We start from the raw sequence: 18,187 nt of genomic DNA, 5'->3' as shown, positions 1-18,187 counted from the left end.
TTCCTATGAAGATGCAATATGGTAAACAAATGCATAAAGCTTGAAGTTCAAGAATATACTTGCACATGGGTTTTTTGTTGTTTTTATCAAATGCCTTTCTAGGTCTCCCCTCCAATCCAGTTCAACTCCCCAAAATGTTCATCCAAGCAAGCAAATGCAGAGGAATTGTAAAAAACTGAGGCAGGATTCCTTTTCACACACAAATACAAGAAGCATTCTTCTACTTCCACTGCACCAAAAAGAATAGTTGTGAGATGCCTGTGAACAAGTATTTCTTCCAAACAGTATGTGAAACAGCTTCAGCAAATCAGCTGTAGAGTATCTGAAGCTTCTGCTCACCACAGTACAGGAAGTGGGAGATGAGGGAAGAGACAAAAAAGAAATAAAATACTGAATAAACTGACCAATATATCCTATTTTTATTTTATTTTCAGATACAAAAATATAAAAATCTATTCCAGTCTGGTCTCTGAAATGGAAATTAACATTCCCTGAAATATGGGGAGCCTTTTCATTTTGCCCAAAATGAACTCATACTAATTCATATGGCTGAAAATACTTTTAAGATATGCAGACTTCACAGATGCAATAAAAAAAACTGTTCTTTGCAGGAGACCTGAACATTTCATACCTTTTGCATAAAGGGATATTAATTGCATATTATTTCTGAGTATGCATGGTCATGATCAAGCTGTAAATTTCACTTGCTTTATTCATCAGAACTTATGTCCGAAAACAGGTGTGCTCAGGAGTCACTCAACTTTTCCAAACTGATTGCTGGCTAAATATTATCTCACACACAATTACAAGGAAGCAAACTCCATTAAACTTGGTGGATCAGACCACACAGTTGCTATCTAAAATGTGTTATTGCCTTATTAATTACAGCTTCCAGCCTGATCTTAACTATGTTGACTGCTGTAAGTTCCACTCATTTCAACGTGGCTTACTCCCAAGTAACTATTTAGCAAGGATCGGAGACCTTGCTAAGGGAAAATCAACACTCCCAAACCAAGACTATCCAGTCCGCGATTCTAAACATGATTCGTTGTAAAGAAGTCCCACCACTATCACTCAATAGCACCAGCAGACAGATGGCCACACATTTCTTGGAAATTAATTGAGACAATTTTCCGAAGATCTAATTCCCCCAAAACCACAAAATCTAATAAAGGCTGGTATGCTGTTCTTTTTTAAAAGACAGACTCCATGAAACTGAAGGAGAGAGAACTGTCTTCCGTGTGTTTGTGTGCACTGGCAAGCTCTCCCCTTTGCAATCCCTCCATGTTCCAGGATTTGGGCAAGGAGGAAGGAAGGAGGGAGGGAGCGAGCTGCGCCCCTTCCCGGGGCCTCGTCTCCAGCCAGCCAGGCCTTGCCCTCCCCCCGAGATGCGCGCCGTACACACAAACACACGACACGCGGACGTGCTTGCCGGGGACCCTCCTTTCCCCGAAGCTCCGGGGCCGCGTCTGGGCCTCCGCCTCACCTCTCGCCAGGGAGCACAAGCCGCAGACCAGGAGGCTCCTCAGGACGGCGCCCATCTTCTCTCCTCGGGCTCTCACCGGCGGCAGCGGGGAGGCGGAGGAGGCGGCGGCGGCGGGGGGAGCAGCGGGGGCGGCGAGCGGGGGCAGCAGCACCTCGGCCGCCCTCTCATGCTTTCGGGGTGCGGGGGGAGGCGGGCAGGAAGCGAGGGAGCCGCCCCCAACCTGGTCCTCTTTGTTTCTCTTACGGGGCTGCTCGGCCCTCGGCCCCCGGCCAGGAGGGGGAGAGCGGCGGCGGCGGCGGGAAGCCCTCGTCCTCCATGCCCTCGGGCCGCGCTCCTTCCTCCTCAGGCAGCCTCTTCCTCGGGAAGCCGAGAGAAAGGAGAGGCGCAGCAGCACAGCCCCTTCTCGGCCTCCGCCTCCTGGATCCCCGGTGCAAAGCCAGGCAAGATCCCTCCTCCTCCTCCTCCACCTTCGGCAACTCTGGACTGGAGCGCCTCACGTCTGGGCCCGCGAAGAGCCCCCCTGCCCGGCGCTCCTGCCCCCCTCTTCTGGGAAGAGACGCCCCGAAGGCCGCCCCGCGAAGCTGCCCCGGGAAAGGGGGCGACGCGGCAGCCGCATTCCTCAGGGACTCCTTCGACGCCTCGCTCCCTCGCTCGCTCGCTCTCGCCGCGAATCGGGGAATCCGGTCCTGGGCTGCGGAATCTCACGCTCTGGACCGGAGGAATGCCGGAACTACTTTCGGGGACTCGGGCTGCGCGGCGAGAGAGAGAGAGCGGCACAAAGAGCGGAGGAGGAGGAGGAGGAGGAGGCGGAGGCGGCGGCTTCTCTCTCTCTCTCTCTCTCGGCCGCGCTTTTATTTCCTCGGTGAAGGTTCTGCGCGCGAGCGAAGGCGAGGCTCCAACCTGGCCAGCCACGCAGGCGGCTTCCATAACTGGACGGAAAAAGGACGCGCCGAGGGGGGCCCAACACTGGGGGGGGGTCGTGAGTGCATGACGTCACACACGCCCCCCCCCGCCGGGCAAGGCCTCCCTGCGAGGGGCGCCCGAGCGCCTGCCCGCCCCGCCCCCTCAGTCTCGAAATGTGGAGGGGGCTGGAGCCCCCCCCTGGCGCCCCTGCCGCTCACCTGGCGGGGTCGCTTTCAAGGCGATACCTACAAATTCACGTGCATTTCGGAAGTACTGCGCAGGTAACCCTAACGGGAGAACCTAAACTCAAGCAAGGCTGCTCTGCTCTCAGGCTTAAACCACGACCAGCACCTCCCTCCTTCAGACATTAAGACAATAATATTGGCTTATCTTTAAGAGGATCCGTGTCAGGATTACTGCATATATGCATATGAATCTTGAACAGTACTGAAAATGCTATATAAATGGTAAACATGCAATCTACAGAATTTCCCTGTTCTGTACAGCTGTCCTCTTTTGGATTTTAATGGATGGGATAAGATATATTAATTGCAACTTATCCCTCCAGGTTCCAAGGCGTGGGTTGCACACAGTTTTAAAATCCCATCCTTGGGAGCAAAATTAAAAGCATAGGAATTAGGCTGTAAAACCTTGTTTTGAGCAAATCTAGCTATGAAATAAGCTAGCTCTCCCTTTCTTACTTCACTTAACAAAGAATCAAGCAACAACTTGATAAATAAATTTAAAAATATATAATTTACTTGCTTATAATCGTGCACTGGTTCACAGCAGCAGCAGTAAAAACTATGCAGGTGAAATACTTATACTTTACAGTATATCACACTATATCCAGCTTCAGGCATGTGTTTAAAGCTGGAACAGGTAGAGGCATGTCTGCACCCAATGCTGGTCAAAGGAAAAGAGAGGAGAGGAATAGGGTGGTACCTCGGGTTAAGAACGGTCTGGTTTAAGAATGATTTGGTTTACAAACTCCACAAAACCGGAAATAGTGTCTTGGTTTGAGTATTATGGCAACTCTGTGGCCTTACCTGAGCCAAGTGCAACCCGTTGTTGACTGAAGAGGGGGTCGCTAAGGAGTTCCTTTGGGTTGTGTACTTCTTGTAGGAAGGCAATGTGTGGTTTCATGGCGTTTACATATGAGGTGATGCATTTTCTTTTGATAGGGTTTCCCAAACCCGATATTTAATGTAATTGCTTTTAAGCTAGCCATCTTGCTTATCTACTTTATAGGATGATTCCCTGCCAACTCGTCTGGGTTGCCCTGTGGACAAACGTCGGCTCCCTCGGCCAGTAAAGTGAGGTGAGCGCCGCAATCCCAGAGTCATCCGCGACTGGACTTAACTGTCAGGAGTCCTTGACCTTGACCTTTAAAGGACCACCGCGGGGGGCATTACTATTAAAAGTGGGTGGGGAGGTTTATGTAGGTAGGTATGTGATTTATTATTATTATTATTATTATTATTATTAATTATTTATTTGGGGTGAAAAGAAAAGAGAGGAGAGGGGGGATGGAGGGGGAATATTATTATTATTATTATTATTATTATTATTTATTTATTTATACCCCACCCTCCCCAGCCAAGGCTGGGCTCAGGGCAGCTAACAAGCAATAATAAAAACAAGTTGAATGAATACAACTTAAAAACAAGATTAAAATACAACAAATACAAAAAAAATACAAATATTAAAATGCAGCCTCATCACAGGAGGAGAAAGGAAAAAGAAAGGGGGAGTGAACCAAATTGGCTCCAAGCCAATGACCAGGCGGAACAACTCTGTCTTACAGGCCCTGCGGAAAGAAGTCAGATCCTGCAGGGCCCTGGTCTCATGAGGCAGAGCGTTCCACCAGGCCGGAGCCAGTGTTGAAAAGGCCCTGGCTCTGGTTGAAGCTAATCTTAACTTCCTTAGGACCCGGGACCACTAGGGTGTTGCTATTTATGGACCTTGAGGCTCTCCGTGGGGCATACCGGGAGAGGCGGTCCCATAGATACGAGGGTCCTAGGCCGTGAAGGGCTTGAAAGGTCAAAACCAGCACCTTAAATCTGACCCTCTACTCCACCGGGAGCCAGTGCAGCTGGAAAAGCACTGGGTGAATATGGTCCCATGGCAGAGACTCCATGAAGAGCCTCGCTGCTGCATTCTGCACCCGCTGGAGCTTCTGGGAACAGCTTTAAGGGCAGCCCCGCGTAGAGCAAATTACAGTAGTCAAGCCTGGAGATGACAGTCACATGGATCGCTGTGGCCAGGTCGGGGCGGGAAAGGTAAGGGACCAACTGCTTGATGCGGCAAAGGTGGAAAAATGTTGCCTTGGCTGTTGCTGTAACCTGCGCCTCCATGGAAAGGGAGGCGTCAAGGATTACACCCAAACTCTAAACGGAAGGCAATGGCACTAATTGGGCCCCTGCAAGAGAAGGGAGTTGGTCCCTCATCCCCATGCCATCCCGACCCAGCCATAGGACCTTTGTCTTCGAAGGATTTAGTTTCAATCGGCTCCCACGAAACCATCCAGCCACAGCTTCCAAGCATCTGATCAGTGTCCGGGGCCGAGTCCGTGTGGCCATCCATTAGCAGATAGAGCTGAGTGTCATCAGCATATTGGTGACAGCCCAGCACATAGCTCCAGACAATCTGGACAAGGGGGCACATAAAGATGTTAAAAAGCATCGGGGAGAGGATTGCGCCCTGCGGCACTCCACACACCAAGGTGTGGCGCGACAACATCTCCCCCCCTAGTGCCACCCTCTGTCCCCGACCAGAGATAAAAGAGCACAGCCATTTACGGGCTATGCCCTGTATCCCCATGATCAACCATGTCAAAGGCTGCTGACAAATCTAAAAGGATCAGTAGTCCTGACCCGCCTCGATCCAGTTGTCTACGGAGATCATCTGTTAGGGCAACCAGAGCTGTGCCGGTCCCGAAACCAGGACGGAACCCGGACTGAAATGGATCTAAAGCCGATGTTTCCTCCAGAAACCTACCAAGTTGTTCAGCTACCGCTCTCTCAATTACCTTACCCAGATATGGAAGATTTGAAACTGGGTGGTAATTTAAGAGAAGAAAGAGGGAGAGAACCAAAAAACAAAAGGTAACTCTCCCCCCCCCCAAGGAAGAAGTATATTTATATCAAATGTTAAAAGTAAGAAATAAAAAATATATTTAAAAACCCCTATGAGAGGAAAAGATAATATAATTTTTTGTGTGTGTGTATTCTCTTTAAAGAGAAAAAGTAAGTTCATGCACCATGTGCTGGGCCCGCTACTGTACCGTAACTGCACTTGCTTCTTGGACGACATCTTGATATTCTCAGAGAACGAAGAGCAGCACGTGAAGGATGTGTGCCAGGTGTTGGGGAAGCTAAAGGAGCATCGCTTGTGGGTGAAGCTGGAGAAATGCCAGTTCCATGCTCAGGAGGTCGAGTTCCTGGGGTACCAGCTGTCGGACCGAGGTCTGGCCATGGATCCAGAGAAGGTGAAAGCATTGTTAGACTGGAAAAGCCCCAAGACAAAGAAGGTTGTGCAGCGGTACCTGGGCTTCAGCAACTTCTACAGAAAGTTTATCAAGAACTTTGCTCATTTGACAGCGCCTATAACTGATTGCCTCAATGGGAAGAAGAAGTTTCTGTGGACTGAGGAGGCACAAAGGGGATTTGAGAAACTGAAGAAGGTTTTTGCATCAGAGGGGCAGTTATTGTACGTGAACCCCAACAAGCCGTTGTGAGTGGAAACTGATGCCTCAGATTGGGCCATCGGAGCGGTCCTGTTGCAGCAAGATGCAGGGGGGGGGGGAGATTGGAGGCCATGCGCCTTTTTCTCCAGGAAACTGAACAAATTGGAGCAAAACTACAGTATCTATGACAAAGAATTGCTGGCTATTTTTGCAGCTTTTAAGCAGTGGAGGCACTTCCTGATAGGTGTGCACAGATCACAAGAACCTGGAGTACTGGCGGATCACGCGCGTGTTGTGCCAAAGGCAAATATGCTGGGTGGATTTTTTTGCCAGCTTTAACTTTAGGATCCAGTACGTCCCGGGAGAGCAGAACATGAGAGCGGATGCATTATCTCGCAAACTGGAGTACTGGGAGGAAGAGAGACCTCCCGTGGCCAGGCTCATGTTCCCAGAGGACAAATGGACTTGTGGAGGGGCACTGGCAGAGGAAGCTGAACTAATGCAACTGACCAGACATGATGCCTTTGCTCAGAGGAAGCTGAACAAACTCAAGGAGGGAGTGGGAGCAGAGGGGGGCTTTGAGGAGAAAGGGGGGCTGTTGTTCTACCGGGGGGCACTGTATGTGCTGGGAGAGTCCCTAAGGGCCAAAGGTCTCAAACAGCTCCATGGCAACCCTACTGCGGGGCATTTTGGGCAACACAAGACCATGCTGTTGTTTATGAGCGACTTTTGGTGGCCCAAAGTGAGGGAGGACATGCGGGAATATGTGTGAGGTTGTGACACATGTCAGAGGGCGAAAGGAGAGAGGGCGGCTCTGGCTGGGTTACTAGAACCTTTGCCCACACCCAGGAGGCCATGGGAGGTGGTGTCCATAGACTTTATAACGGACCTGCCCACATCCAGAGGTAAGATGGCAGTCATAGTCATGGTGGATCTGTTGACCAAGATGTGTCACTTTGTGGCATGTTTCCATGCGGTGACAGTGGAGGAGACCGCCAAGATGTTCATGGAGCACATTTTTCGACTGCATAGGGTTCCTTCAAGGGTAATTTCTGATTGGGGGAGGCAGTTCACCTCACGTTTTTGGCACAAGCTCATGAGTTTGTGGCAGGTAGAGGTGAGCTTCTCAACAGCGAGGCACCCCAAAACCAATGGACAAGCCGAGAGAGCAAATGCCATTTTGCAGCAGTACTTCTGCTGCTGTGTCAGTCAGAGACAGAATGATTGGGTGGAGAGGTTAGCACTGGCAGAATTCACCTACAACAACACTGAAAACGTGTCCACAGGGATGAGTCCCTTTCTTGCCAATTACGGATGTCACCCCAGGGCTTTTCCAGGGCGGGGGGGGGGGAGAGACGTGGAGTGTGCCGGCTGCAGAACAATTTGCGGAAGAGATGGAGGCCATACACCAACAGCTCAAGTTGAACCTGGAGAGGGCCAAAGAGGTGTGCAGAGGAAGACAAGCATCAAAGACCGGGGGAGGTCATCCAGGTGGGGGATAAGGCGTGGTTGTCAACTCAGGGGCTGCCCTAGAGGGGAAGGTGCAAGAAGCTGAAGCCTAGGAGGGTGGGACCCTTTGAGATCATCCAACAGGTCAATCCCGTGGCGTTTAAGTTGAAGCTGCTGGACAACATGAGGACCCACCTAGTCTTCCACTGGTCACTGTTGTTGCCTTACAGGGAGGGGGCGGCTGCCCGGAGAGGGGGCAGGTGATGCCCACCATGCCAGACGTAGTGGAGAGGGAGAAATGCAATGAGGTCATGGAGATACTGGGATCCAGCTGGAACAGGCAGCAACTAGAGTATCTAGTTGCCTGGGAGGGGGCGCCCAGCTTGGAAAATGCTTGGATTCCGGAGGGGTGTATCACAGAGGAGTTTCTAGCGGAGGAGTTCCATGCTCTCTTGCCAGACACGCCGAAACCCCCAGGGAGGTTCTTTAGGGAAGTGTTTGGTTCGACAGAGGAGGAGGGGGATTTTGAAAGCTTCCCACCCTCGGAAAGAGACGAATGGGCACCTGAGGAGATCGCTGAAAGCTTTGATGCAGAAGAACACCCCAAGGATTACCCCAAGCTAATGGGGCTGTGGGAGGGCTGGGAGGCGGTTTTTGAGGACATAGAAGAGGACAACGGTGCCTTCCTAGGATTCCCTCGTGAGGCCAGTCAAGGAGACATGGTTTTGAAGCTTCTACACTGTACATAAGTTTTGCACTCAATAAAATCTGAAAAGACAGGCTGGAGTCCTGGCTGTTATCTTTGTGAGCAACCACACTCCCACCTTACAATAGTAATGGGAGGGCAGGGGGAGGGAGGACTCCCCCCTTTAAAAATAAAAATAGAAAAAGAAAGGAATCAGGTTTTTATTTCTATTTTCTTTATTTTTCCTATTTAATTTTAAAAAATAAGTAATAAAAAATAAATAGGAAGTCAGGGCTGAAGCAGCAATCTCAGGAAGTGGCCTGTGTTGGTTTAGGGCTCCCTTTTGGGCACTACCATTTTGATTCTTAAGAGTTAGGGGAAAATGGAGGTTAGAAATTTGGGGAAGGGAAAGGGGAAAGAAAGTTTTTTTAAAAAATATTTTTGAAAAATTAAGGAAAAGGAATTAAAATAATAAAAAGAAGACTAAGATTAAATAATAATAATAGATTTTTTAAAAATTAAGAAAAATATATGAATACATTTAAAATATTATATAAAAATTATATAAAACCCAACAATTTCATTAAAAAATTACACTCTGGATGATAAATCCAATGTTAAATGTTATCAGCAGTCCATATGCAGTCTCACAGTTATCATTACAATGGTCCAGGTTTTGACGTGAGGACACTGTTTTTTAAAATATTCTTTATAAGTTTCCCACTCCTTTCTGAAATTTTGGTTTGGCTGTCTCCTAATTGTCTCTGTCATTTTTGCCAATTTGAGATATTCAAATAATTTATCCTGACATTCCTCTTTTGTTGATACTAATTCTCATTTCCATTTTCTGGCAATTAATATTCCTGCTGCTGTTGTAGCATATAAGAATATTCTCCTTTTTTTCATTTGGAATATCTAAAATGCCCAAGAGAAAGGCTTCTGGTTTCTTTACAAAGGTTTGCTTGAACATTTTTTTTCAATTCCTCGTAAATAATATCCAAGAAATTCTTGATTTTTTTGCAGCCGCACCACTTATGAAACAGTGTCCCTTCTGCCTGTTTACACCTCCAGCAAGCATTAGATTTCTAATTTTATACATTTTGGGCAGTTTGCTGGGAGTTTATTTACCACCTATAGGACATCTTCCAAAAAAATTCCATAATCTTTCCCATGCTGATAGTTGAATATTTTTACCAAAATCTTTCACCTACTTAATCATTACTTCTTACACCTCTTCATTTTTCACCTCCCATTCTAAAAGAATCCTGTACATTCTGGATATTACTCTTCTTATTTTGTATTAATTCTTTATCTACTTTTGATTCTTCCGTTGCAAAACCCTTTTTCCTGTCTGTTTTAAAAGCCTCGTTTAATTGATAATATTGTAGCCAGTCCTTTAGGTAATGTCTGATTTCTTTGATTTTTTTCACTTTCAGTTGATTATCTTCTAATAGGTGGCCCAGTTTGTTTCCATACTTTTTCCCCCCACTGCAATGGCCTTCAGAGGGTTATAGCCACCAGGGAGTTTTTGGTTCCAGTAAATCTTTATACTTCTTCCATAATTTATATAGCGGCTTCCTTATGACATGATTCAGGAAGGCTCTATATTTTTAACTTCCTTAAAGCACCAGAAATAAAATTGTTTGTGCTGCCCTGATGCTAAACAGATTTAAGTACAATCCTAACCATGTCTACACAGATGCTATATTAAATTCATTGGAGCTTATACTCAGGTAAACTGGGGTAAGACTGTAGCCTTACTTAGCCATAAACACCATTTATGGTGTTATTGCTTGCTGATCAGAAGGTTGGCGGTTCAAATCCCCTTGATGGGGTGAGCTCCCATTGCTCTATCCCAGCTTCTGCCAACCTAGCAGTTCGAAAGCATGCCAAGTGCAAGTACAGTCATACTCTGGTTCTCAAATGGCCTAGTTGCCACACAAATCGGCTGCCGAATGCCACAAGCCTGGAAATAAGTGTTCCAGTTTGCGAACGTTTTTTGGAAGCCAAATGTCCGACGCAGTTTCCACTTGAGTGCAGGAAGCTCCTGCAGCCAATCAGAAGCCATGCCTTGGTTTTCGAACGGTTTCAGAAGTCGAACAGACTCCCGGAACAGATTAAGTTTGAGAAACAATGTACCACTATAGATAAATAGGTACCAATGCGGTGGGAAGGTAAATGGTTTTTCTGTGCGCTTTGACACTTGTCATGGTTGGCACTTGTTGCACCAGAAGCAGCTTAGTCCTGCTGGCCACATGACCCAAAAGCTGTCTGTGGACAAACGCCAGCTCCTTGGCCTGAAGCGCGATGAGCGCCCGCAACCCCATAGTCACCTTCGACTGGACCTAGGACCAGGGGTCCTTTACTTTCTTTTTACTTTTTTATTATGTAATGTGTAATAATAAACTGAGCTTCTGTTACCATGTACATGCCAGGCTGGTTTCCCTCCAACTATAACATGCTTCTCAAAATAAAGTCCTCAAGATGCTTACGCTGGCCCAGGCACTGATGGTGGGTCTGCTTCGTCTGCTGCTCTTTGGGCAGCCACAGGTGGGGTGGGGGCGGTGTGGCCATGGACTTTGGCTATTGGCTGCAGTCCTACCTGCACCACCTGATGGGATTGCTCCTACACGGCTATGCTCTTCCTCCACTGTTGGAGACAATGTGCTTCTGAATACCAGTTGCTGGAAACTGCAAAAGGGGCAAGTACTGTTACACTCAAGTTCTGCTTGCGGGCTTCCCATTAGCATATTGGAGGACCAGCAGCCAGCAACCTGGGTGAGGCTCTCTTCTTATCCCCATTGACTCTTCTACCCAATATGAGAGATGCAGGCAGGTCTGTACTGCCAAAGTACCGGTAAGTCAGATTTCCGTTTCTAACACCAGTGTTATATATGGCCCAATCTCAGAACAGTGAGAAGATTCAGGGGTTCCAGTCTATACCCCTGCTGTTTCCTTTGAGTGAGGTCACAAGGTTTATGGCATTTCTTTCATGTAGGTGAAATCATAGTACTAGCAGCCCCAAAGAGCCTGTTCACCCATTAGTTTTCTAGGGAGTTTCCAGCACTGTTCAAGATGGTTCAGCTTTTGTGTCTGCGCTCTCCTTTTGACTCTGGGTCTCCTAAAACTACCAATCTATTTTCCTCTCTTGCACATAAACAGTCAGGGGGAGGTGGGAAGGAAGTCCTTGCTTCTTTTGCCATACTGGCTGTCAGCTTCCTAAAATGCCTCCATCTATTTACAGATAGGTAGCCGTGTTGGTCTGCCATAGTCAAAATAAAAAAATTCCTTCCAGTAGCACCTTAAAGACCAACTAAGTTAGTTCTTGGTATGAGCTTTCGTGTTCATGCACACTTCAGAAGAAGTGTGCATGCACACGAAAGCTCATACCAAGAACTAACTTAGTTAGTCTTTAAGGTGCTACTGGAAGGAATTTTTCCATCTATTTAGTTTCAGTGGCTACAGCCACTAGCTTGCATTTCAGAAGGGGTTGCTTAACAGATTTGGCAAGGGCTGTTTACTTCACAAAAGAACTGGATTGCCCATTTTAGCCATCCTCCTCTTCTGCATAAGCCACTCCTGCAGCTATATTATCACAGGGCTGGAGGGCATCCCAAGAGCTAGAAAAGGTTATAAGAAATAGGCTTGAAAAAGGAAAGTCCTGGCTAGAAAGTTGTACGTAGGGCAGGCAACTGCTTTTCAATTGCTAAATTATTCAGCAGAATTATTAAAACATCTGAAGAAATTTCTTATTATTGTACTGGAATTACTTTAGGCTTCATTGGCAAAACATACTTTTTTGTTTGTTAATGAGATGGTGTTTTAACCACCAAGCCCTGAAACATTATTTGTTTGAGCTTACAGAACATTCAAGAACATTCAGCACATGGGTTGCATTAACTATCATGCGAGTCCCTTTTAAACAACAGCAACTGCAAACAGCTTTCTTCTTAGAACTCTATAGAGGAATTCAACATTCTGCCCTGCACATCTCAGGAGACTGTAGACTGCACCTTTAAAATGAAATAATTATATATGTATTGTAATTTATTTCTAGTATTGTAGTATACTTAGATCGGAACAATGGCGGAAGTCCACGCCTCTCAGCTTTGCAGATCAATCCTATTAAGCATGTTGGTGCTGTGATCTAAACCACTGAGCTTGCTGTTTGGAAGGTCGGTGGTTTGAATCCGTGCAATGGAGTGAGCTCCAGTTGCTCTGTCCCAGCTTCTGCCAACCTAGCAGTTCAAAAGCATACCAGTGCTAGTAGATAAATAGGTACCGCTGCGGTGGGAAGGTAAACTGCATTTCTGTGCGCTCTTGCACTCGTCATGGTGTTCCGTTGCGGCAGAAGTGGTTTAGTCATGCTGGCCACATGAACCGGAAAGCTGTCTGTGGACAAACGCTGGCTCCCTCAATCTGAAAGTGAGATGAGTGCCGCACCCCATAGTCGCCTTTGACTGGACTTAGGCATCCAGAGGTCCTTTACGTTTACCTTTATCTTATAATCTTACAGGAGTAAAACCCACTGTTTAAATGTGAAGACAGACATGATACTTTCAAGTGTCCAAAGTGTACCTTCACACTCCTGGAACACACATACATTTTTCTGCTCAAGATCAAGATCTATACACTGGTGGTGGTGGTATTGAACTCATCTTTTCAAGTGCCGTGACACTACCTACCTCTTCTTCAACATCAACTCTCCAAGCTGTTTTGAAATTATTTTTAAGGTGTTTATTAATTGGAGGGGGCATCAGATATATTATGTACATATGCATGTGATCACTTATTTTTTGAAACAAAACAGCAGAGCAGCAGCCAAAGGCTTTGGACATGCCTTCTGGCTTCCTACTCATTCTGTTAATAATGTCATGAATAAACAACACATGACATGGCACCATGGTGCTGTGAAATTCACTGTGGCAGATCAGTTTCATTGGCTTCCACTTATGGGGGATGGCAGCAGAAACAGCCTAGATATGAGACACCTGAAATACAGCCTCACATGACCCTGAGGCATGTGTCGACAGGCCTAAACTTTTTATACAATCAAAACCATCTATTTCAGTTGAGCCTGGGAAAGCAACCCCTCTATAACCCCTATATTCTGTACCATAAAATTCAGGGTACTGAATTCTGAACCTATTGCATTTTCCAAAGGAAATCCCATGTTGAGCACATTACAATAATCAAATCTTGTCATTACCAGGGAATGTATCACAATATCAAATTAAAACATAGGCACATTATAATTTATGAGAAAATGAATGATTAGACCAGTTTTCTCAACCTTGGGGGGGGGTCTCCAGATGCTGGACTACAACTTCCATCATCCCTGAACACTGCTCCTGCTAGTTGGGATGCTGCGAGTTGAAGACCAACAACATCTGGGGACGCAAGGTTGAGAGGCTGGACTAAACCTTAGAATTCCATTCTTATAATAGTTTTGATTATGTTTTCTAGCAACTTTTGCTCATTTTTCTCATTTTAGTGTTTACAAAAAACATAATACCTTTAAGATGATCTCAAAGTAGCTTACACAGAACAAAATCTCTATTTAATCACAGCACATTAAGAGATTTTGCCTTTGAACAATTAAGTTTTACATTCAATTTTTCTTCTTTTCAGCATAAAGTTTCAAAACAATCCCCTCACCCACTGATTTGTAGGCACTTGTGGTCTATCACACTTGCGGGAATACAGGAAAATATACAATCAGCACTTTGTAACAGTTGTGGGATTTTGATTTTTCACCACAACGTTAAGAACTATGGCATTATTTTGATCTTATAGATGGAGCTGCAATTCCCCTCGAAGACCATGTCTGCAGCTTGAAGTGCTCTTGAGCTTGTTGCTTGTAGCAGTGGCCCGGACCGCATTCTATCATCTCAGGCTTGTACATCCCCTGTGGCCACCAGCTGCTGCCCTAACTTGGGTGGCATAACCTGACCTTGATCACCTCTGCTCTGTTATTTTCAACTGGATTATTGCAATTTGAACTAACTGGGGCTGCTTCTAAAGATGGCTAAGAACCTTCAGCTGTTGCAGCAGGTTGCAGATTGGACTGGATATGTGACACCAATTTTGGGTCAATTGCATTGGCATCTATTAATATTTAAGACCTTAAATGGTTTGGGACCAGGTTACCTAAAGGACAGCCTGCACATGTCTGACTCTGCCCATAATCTAAGTTCTGCTTGGATAACTCTCTGGATAACACAGAAGAGTGTATGAGACTTTGTACCAGCTACAACAGTTTAACATCAAAGCACTAGAAACATCTGTGGGGTATATAAATTGAAACAGACTAGCTAAAACAAAATTTAATACCATTCCAAATAATGAAAACGTAGAATACAAATCAGTGTTACTGTAAGCCCGGATGTATTGCTATTAGAATATATTCTAAGACACACAAATTTCCAAGAGAAAATTTAAATAAATTATTATTTAGATAATAGATTTCTAATAGGAAATTAACCATCAGATTTGCTAATTTAAGAAAAGTGGGAGCATAAATTTAAGGATTTAAAAGATAACAGAAGAATGGTAACCGGAATGAGATAGCTCAAATTGTGGAAGGGTGGTTACCACCATGGTTTCAATATTTCCAGCAAAGGAGTATTGCTTTTGGCAGCTATAAGTCCTACATGGATGATAATGAAGATGGCAGCATGGGAAGTGCTAATAAAAATAATAAGTTGAAGGGTCTGCTAGCAAAAGAACCCCAAGCCCCCTGTGGGCTGTTGGTGGAGTCAGTAGCCAGGTTAAGGTGGGGAGCGACAACTGGATTTCACCATCTAAGACTCAAGACAACTCTGGATGTAGTGTTTTGTGAGATATCACCAAGTTGATCAATATGTTAAGCTCAATTTAAACTTTTGCTGTCGGTATTTAAGTCCCATCAGGCTGAATGGAACGTATAAAGATTCTAGGTTCGAATGCTAGACGTGTTTTGCAGTAAACATGCATCTAACACATATGTGGTGTGATTGCCAGTGTACCTCTGGATTTTGGAGATGAGTCTTGCATCGCATAATGTGAGACTCTATCCTGTGTTGATTTTATTTAATTGGATCAATGAGAAGGTATCTGCAGAATCAGTAAAGATTTTCTTGACTGCAGCAGTGGAAAGATTCTCCAACCATATGGGAATGGCTAAGGAAGTGTCTTGCATGAGCAGAAATGGACAAATTGACCTATTTGATTTATAAGAGGAATGATATGTTCTATAATTCAAATTTACAAAACATAATTTGGGCATTTTTTATATATTGCGATGCTGATTTTAGTAATATCAGATTTATTCGTGTAAATTATTATTTCTGGGTAAATCATGATTTTATAAATAAAGACATATTTGTTTTGAAAAAGATCTGATTCTTAGGTGGTATTGGTTATGCTGGTGAGCATATGGGACAGGGTCTTAATTCTTCCAGTTAATGTTTGCTTGGCCCCTTCAGTTCTAGAATTCAATAAAACCTTAAACATTTTTTGTTGTTGCCTCGCCTTTACAGAGCTTAGGTCTGTGAACATGTGTATTGCCACAGGTTCTTCCAGTGGCGCAGCGTGGGGGGTGCAGGGGGGCCCGGCCGCACCGGGTGCAACATCTGGGGGTTAGGGTTAGGGGGCGCAAATCCACGGGTTAGGGGGCGCAAATTACTTGCCTTGCCCCGGGTGCTGACAACCCACGCTACGCCACTGGGTTCTTCATCTCTGGCTTAGAGGCTTCTAGCATTAGCATATTATAAGCCACTGGAAACAGCGACTCCCTCCAGCTACCTCTGGCACATGCCTTTTATGTTGTGAAGCTTTGGTCTCTTTGAACTTCTTGTAACATATCCTGCATTTTCATTGCTGAATTCTTCCCCTCTCTCATTTGGACATTTGGAAGTTGCATGTTCCTGTGGTCTGGTGACTAGAAGTGCCACACGCATGCTGTGACACACTGCTCAGATTTAAGAGTGTGCATGTCAAGCAAACCATTTTCACTTGTTTCAAGTCCATGTTTCATAATCAAATTACTTTTGAACTTTCCACAAATACAGAGACTCTTAGTGAGGTCTGCCTCGAGCAGTTTGCCAGGCCAAAAGATTTTTCCAAGAACACTGATTGACAGGACGCGCCTCAGATCCTGCTATGAGTAGTCTGCTGCTCTGCCAAGAGTCACACCAATCCTGATTCCCAGTGCTCTCTTAGCAGTAAGGAAAACATTCACTGCAGAACAAAGGCCACCATTGCAGTGCCAGCAGACCGCGCCACCACATTTCTGGAAACTCCCCACACCACCCACTAATATAATGTTGTTTACGGGTGCATCATAGTAGCCATGTGCAGAAAACACCCATCAATATACTATGGTGGCCTAATGGACCCAGGACTTTACCTAACCCAGTTCTCACATGGCATATAACCAGGCAGCCAGGAAAGTATCAGTGCGCAAACTACCACAGGTCTGCAGGTGGGAGGCCTGCGTGAAGAACTCCAGTTTTGCAGGAGAAAAGTATGAGGCTCTCTGCCCAAACCCCACAGTGCTGCCTTGCCCCACAACTGGGCAGATGTTCCATTCATATAATCATAGAAGTGTGGAGTTGGACTGCGTTTCTGGTTCTTCGAGGAGGAAAGCCATTTTTCTCCCCTGGATTTTCCATATGATAAGAGTTGCCAGATCTTCAAGAGCAAAAAGCCTGGCTCAGCAGGGGAGCTGCTCCGCTGAGGGTCGCGCCTGCCCGCCCGCCCGCCCGCCGGCCCCTCGAGGGGCAAGTTTCCAGGCGCCCCCGCCCTGCCTCCGGCTCCCCCTCCGAGGCCGCCTCGCCTCTGGGCTGGCGCTGCCGGGCTGAGCCTGCCTCGCCCCGGCCGGGGAGCTCCTTCCGCGCAGACTCCCCCCCCCCCCGCGCAAGTCTTCCATTTTAAGCAGAGTTTGATGGCGGGGGGGGGGAGCCCTGGCCAGGGAGGGCGGGGGCTCCTTCTTCCTGCGCCCCCTCCGCTCCGGGAAGCAGGCGGCGCTCCTTGGGGCGCAGGAGACGCGGCACCTCTCTCCCCACGGCCACCGCTGCTCCCCCGCCTCTCGCCGCCCCAAGGCGGACCCTCCCCTCGCCACCCCCCGGGAGGAAGAGGCGAGCCGGAAGGGGGGCCTGCGGGCTTCCCCCTCGCTCCGCTGTCACCACGATGCTGCCAACCAAACCCGGACATTTTGCAAAAACCAGAAAAAGCCGCCAGGATGTCGATTTCACACCCGGAATCCCCCTTGTCTCCGGGAAATTCCGGGCACATGGCAACACAACCATGTATGATGGTGTGCTATTATGTGCCACAGAGTCTGTCCAAATCCTATCCTTGATTGTAACTGTGAGGACAGTAATCTGGGGCTCCTTCTTTACTCTCATTGGAATGTTTCAACTTGCAGTGCAAGTAAGGCTACCTTCGTGTTGCCCCCCTGGGTGGGATGTCCCCCCCCCTCCCCTCTCCTGCCTTAGCAAACCCAGGTTGGCAGGGCTGGGCAGTGGCTGCTTCTCACCCACACAAGGATATTGCTCTAGTAGTGTAACTTCTCCACCAGTCTAGGGCTGCACCCCATTGGGGCAAGGTGTCATTTTGAACAACTCTCTTCCACCCAGCAGACTTGAAATGAGGACAATGAGCTATGAATTATTGGGGGGGGGGTGCACAAACATATACACAATTTAACAGAAAAAGTTACTCAAGGTCTATTTGAGTAAAACTTACTTGACTGCCCATTTTCTATTGTTCAGCATTCAGCCGGTGTTGCTTTATTATATATCCTTGTTTGAATATTCATTTTATGCTTCATATTAAAAAGACTAGTTCAAACCCAAGATACATTGGATAATCACAAACATTTCGATCTCTTTTCTGAAGGAGGAGTGTGTGGGCCTAGAATGTGGGGTTTTTGTGATTTATTCTGTCTTTACAAAATCATATTTTTTGGTCATTTTTTAGTTTACTGACCTGT

General features: G+C 46.4%; 1 protein-coding gene and 3 long non-coding RNA genes across 7 annotated transcripts in view; 2 read left to right on the top strand and 2 right to left on the bottom strand.

Moving 5' to 3' along the window:
* LRP6 (LDL receptor related protein 6) overlaps positions 1-2,204 on the bottom strand; it is a 107,777-nt gene extending 105,573 nt beyond the window's left edge. For 2 of the 4 annotated variants that reach the window (XR_014526256.1, XM_083503315.1), the window contains exon 1: positions 1,487-2,184. Coding sequence is in view for 3 of the 4 variants with exons in the window: in XM_083503315.1 (XP_083359441.1) it covers positions 1,487-1,541 (55 nt within the window). In the remaining variant the exon portion in view is untranslated. Of the gene's footprint in view, positions 1-1,486 lie in introns of all 4 variants that reach the window. The other 2 variants (XM_083503314.1, XM_083503316.1) reach the window with 2 other exon arrangements.
* Positions 2,205-2,291: 87 nt separating this feature from the next.
* On the top strand, positions 2,292-4,136 carry LOC310707042. The gene is made up of 2 exons (XR_014526290.1): positions 2,292-2,670; positions 3,641-4,136. It is a non-coding gene; the product is annotated as an uncharacterized lncRNA (long non-coding RNA).
* A 6,888-nt stretch (positions 4,137-11,024) lies between these two features.
* On the top strand, positions 11,025-11,960 carry LOC310707057. Its single transcript, XR_014526307.1, has 2 exons — positions 11,025-11,459; positions 11,668-11,960. It is a non-coding gene; the product is annotated as an uncharacterized lncRNA (long non-coding RNA).
* A 1,039-nt stretch (positions 11,961-12,999) lies between these two features.
* On the bottom strand, positions 13,000-17,101 carry LOC310707056. The gene is made up of 2 exons (XR_014526306.1): positions 15,917-17,101; positions 13,000-15,767 (listed from the first exon to the last, which is right to left on the bottom strand). It is a non-coding gene; the product is annotated as an uncharacterized lncRNA (long non-coding RNA).
* Between the last annotated feature and the right edge of the window lie 1,086 nt (positions 17,102-18,187).

The sequence above is a fragment of the Podarcis liolepis genome (genome assembly GCF_965112155.1).
Source record: "Podarcis liolepis genome assembly, chromosome: 5".
Classification (NCBI taxonomy): domain Eukaryota; kingdom Metazoa; phylum Chordata; class Lepidosauria; order Squamata; family Lacertidae; genus Podarcis; species Podarcis liolepis.
Note: the sequence above shows the minus strand (reverse complement) of the source record. Positions and strands in the feature narration are given on the sequence as shown.